At 40.3% G+C, this 4,424-nt stretch overlaps 2 protein-coding genes across 2 annotated transcripts; both read right to left on the reverse strand.

The window, feature by feature from the left end:
* Positions 1–2,463: 2,463 nt before the first annotated feature.
* Positions 2,464–3,439, reverse strand: LOC125656486 (protein McbG-like). Its single transcript, XM_056145718.1, has 2 exons — positions 2,926–3,439; positions 2,464–2,663 (listed from the first exon to the last, which is right to left on the reverse strand). The coding sequence occupies exons 1-2, from the start codon at positions 3,437–3,439 to the stop codon at positions 2,464–2,466; spliced, it is 714 nt and encodes a 237-aa protein (XP_056001693.1).
* A 322-nt stretch (positions 3,440–3,761) lies between these two features.
* LOC125656485 (uncharacterized) lies at positions 3,762–4,424 on the reverse strand. Its single transcript, XM_056145719.1, has one exon. It carries the CDS (start codon positions 4,422–4,424, stop codon positions 3,762–3,764), a length of 663 nt encoding a protein of 220 aa, XP_056001694.1.

Consider the following 4,424-nt stretch of genomic DNA (forward strand, 5'->3'; position numbering starts at 1 on the left):
GGGTGACATACTTAGAATCCACCGTTTTATATGCTACATATAAATATACAATATCCACATGTATACATATAAAACTAATTGCACATGGTATCTAATCAACTTCGGATATGTACTTTGTGCTTACTCACACCCCCCCCCCCCCTTCCTCCTCCAAATTTTAAAACTTTGTATCAGTCAATTCGAAAACCTACATCAAAGGGGAGGCGAATTTTATTAATATGTGGTAACTTTCAGAGGGGCCTAAGGTACCATTTTTAATTATTATAATTAAAAGAGTTCGGTTATACAATCTGTTTCGTTTCGTTTCGGTAGGTTTTGTTTCGTTTCGGTGGATTTCATTTCGGTAGATTTCGGTTTCATTTCGTTTCGATTTCGTTTCGCACATTACAGGTACCCGGGGAAATTCTATACCAGGGCGGTTTTTCCGCCCAAAGGGAAACTCTATACTGACTTTGTATATAGGGGAAATTATATGCTGTGGGCGCTTTTTTCCCCATATGGAATAAAATGTATCCCAGGCCCGATTTTCCAGAGGGGGGGGGGGTATGCGGGGGAGGGGAGTCTATGATACAACACCGGGTCTGAAACTGTACTTAGTGTCAAGAAAGCTTCAAAATGATGTTATAACTCTGTTGAAAACTGAAAACTAACAATTCCACGCCAAATACGTCAAACTTTTATGGGGTATTAACTGTGAAAGTCATGCCAACCATTTTTTTTTCAAAATGGCATGGGAATATATATTAATGACTAATGAAAACATTTATTTTGTACAAAAACAAGAGAAACCTATTAAAACTAAGTTATATATTATAACCACTTTTAGAGTAAAGAAATATATAAGGAAGAATTATTGTCTTGCAAGACAACAAATATTTAATCACCAAACTTACACATTCATGTGCCTGTTTTGGGAGTAAAAAGTGTTTAAAATCATTAAATACTGGTGTTATTACGGAAATATGTAAGATAATTAAGGCAATTTTCATCAAAGAAAATTTTGTGACAAAATGACAGCTAATGGGGCATTTAAATAATGAATGAATACATTGAATGTGACTACAATAAAAGAAGTTTATTTTGTTTACATACAATCCTTTTTACATGGTGTTTTTAACAGTTACAAAAGTATGTGAGCATCGACAGATTTCTTAAAAATCGAAAAATCTTAAAATGCAATCGTTTAGTGATCCTCCAATGGAAGGCTGATTAACACCATTTTAAATGGATATATAATTCCGAGCAAAAATAAATCACCGACTATGCGGCAGTCTGCATGTAGCTGGTATCCTGTTGATAAGTTTCTGTACTATCACATTTTTTTCTTCTGTTCACCAAAAATAGTGTCCATGTACTACTTTATTTCCTTGTGTAAATGACATTCCCCAATGCTATCGGTTCCAGGTTTCCGCGCTGCGGTAGTTTTTTTAAGAGACTTTTAACATCTAGTACGGATACTTGTTATCATCAGATTTCAAGAAGAAGAAAATTGTACCGGTTGATATAAGTTTCGGTGATATCTATAATTTTATCTCTCATCGGTGTCATTTTCTTCATCTTCCGCCATATCTGTTTGCTTTTTTACAATTCATTGCAAGTGTCGAAATGTGAATAAATTAGCACTTAGAATCGATATTTAGCAACATACGCAGGAGGTTTTGGATGGATGGTATTTTTTCATCATTAATGATTTAGGGACTTCATTTCTTACCGCCACGGTGGCCTAGAGGTTAAAGCGGAGGGTTTCGAATCCCGGCTGCGACAGACCCAAGTCGTTAAAAAAAACAAACAGGTAGTGACAGTTCCATCGCCAAACGCTTGGAATCAGGTTTGAATGTCACGGGTCCTCGGAGATGACCTTAAAATCGGATGTTCCTTGTCGCAGTAGAGGTGTGACACGCTATTTAAAGAACTCACTGCTCAAAGGCCGTAAGTGCCGAGCAAAGGCATAAATATGAAGCCCTTCTCCGGTCTAGGTGACGTCTCCATATCAGTGAAATATTCTCGAGAGAGACGTTAAGCAAGATACAATTCATCTATCAATCATTTCTTACTATAAGAAAGTAAATACAATACTACCAATTATGAAGCAAAAAAAAAAAAAAAACTAAAATGTAAGAAAGAGAGAGAGAAGAGAGGATGAGATTAGGGTCATTATTTTACCCCCATTCCTTAAGAAAAATCATCATGATTAGTCTTTAGAAGCTCAGATTATGCCCATCAGTTCTAGCATCATATATTCGAAGTTTACTGGCATGTACAAAGTTAATGGAGATTCCGAATTTCCTTACTTTTTACTGACAATTATCAAACTTGAATTATTTGCTTATGATGTCATAACACACACCCGTCTATCCACTCATCTATCTCACACTCATCTATCTCACACTAGTCTATCTCACACCCGTCTATTTCACACTCATCTATCTCACACTCGACTATCTCACACCCGTCTATCTCACACTAGTCTATCTCACACTCGTGTATCTCACACCCGTCTATCTCACACCCGTCTATCTCATACTCGTCTATCTCACACTCGACTATCTCACACCCGTCTATCTCACACCCGTCTATCTCACACTCGTCTATCTCACACCCGTCTATCTCACACCTGTCTATCTCACACTCGTCTATCTCACACCCGTCTATCTCACACCCGTCTATTTCACACTCATCTATCTCACACTCGACTATCTCACACCCGTCTATCTCACACTAGTCTATCTCACACTCGTCTATCTCACACCCGTCTATCTCACACCCGTCTATCTCACACTCGTCTATCTCACACTCGACTATCTCACACCCGTCTATCTCACACTCGTCTATCTCACACCCGTCTATCTCACACCTGTCTATCTCACACTTGTCTATCTCACACTCGTCTATCTCACACCCTTCTATCTCACTCGTCTATCTCACACCCGTCTATCTCACACCCGTCTATCTCACACTCGTCTATCTCACACTTGTCTATCTCACACCAGTCTATCTCACACTCGTCTATCTTACACTTGTCTATCTCACATTTGTCTATCTCACACTCGTCTATCTCACATTTGTCTATCTCATACTCGTCTATCTCACACTCGTCTATCTCACATTTATCTATCTCACACTTGTCTATCTCACACTCGTCTATCTCACACCAGTCTATCTCACACTCGTCTATCTCACACTTGTCTATCTCACATTTGTCTATCTCACACTCGTCTATCTCACACTCGTCTATCTCACATTTATCTATCTCACACTTGTCTATCTCACACTCGTCTATCTCACACCAGTCTATCTCACACTCGTCTATCTCACACTCGTCTATCTCACACTCGTCTATCTCACACTTGTCTATCTCACACCCTTCTATCTCACACCCGTCTATCTCACACTTGTCTATCTCACACTCGTCTGTCTCACACCCGTCTATCTCACACATGTCTATCTCACACTCATCTATCTCACACTCGACTATCTCACATTTGTCTATCTCACACCGGTCTATTTCACACGTGTCTATCTCACACTATCTCATGCACTCGTCTATCTCACACCCTTCTATCTCACTCGTCTATCTCACACCCGTCTATTTCACACTCATCTATCTCACACCCATTTATCACACACCCGTCTATCTCACACCCGTCTATCTCACACCCGTCTATTTCACACTCATCTATCTCACATTTGTCTATCTCACACTCGACTATCTCACACTAGTCTATCTCACACTCGACTATCTCACACCCGTCTATCTCACACTAGTCTATCTCACACTCGTCTATCTCACACCCGTCTATCTCACACCCGTCTATCTCACACTCGTCTATCTCACATTCGATTATCTCACACCCGTCTATCTCACACCCATCTATCTCACACTCGTCTATCTCACACCTGTCTATCTCACACCTGTCTATCTCACACTCGTCTATCTCACACTTGTCTATCTCACACTCGTCTATCTCACACTCGTCTATCTCACACTTGTCTATCTCACATTTGTCTATCTCACACTCGTCTATTTCACATTTGTCTATCTCACACTCGTCTATCTCACACCCGTCTATCTCACACCCGTCTATCTCACACTCGTCTATCTCACATTTGTCTATCTCACACCCGTCTATCTCACACTCGTCTATCTCACACCAGTCTATTTCACACTCGACTATCTCACACCCGTCTATCTCACACCCGTCTATCTCACACTCGTCTATCTCACATTTGTCTATCTCACACCCGTCTATCTCACACTCGTCTATCTCACACCAGTCTATCTCACACTCGACTATCTCACACCCGTCTATCTCACACCAGTCTATCTCACACTTGTCTATCTCACACCCTTCTATCTCACACCCGTCTATCTCACACTTGTCTATCTCACACTCGTCTGTCTCACACCCGTCTATCTCAGACAT

Source organism: Ostrea edulis, chromosome 7, assembly GCF_947568905.1.
Source record: "Ostrea edulis chromosome 7, xbOstEdul1.1, whole genome shotgun sequence".
NCBI classification, from domain to species: Eukaryota; Metazoa; Mollusca; class Bivalvia; order Ostreida; family Ostreidae; genus Ostrea; species Ostrea edulis.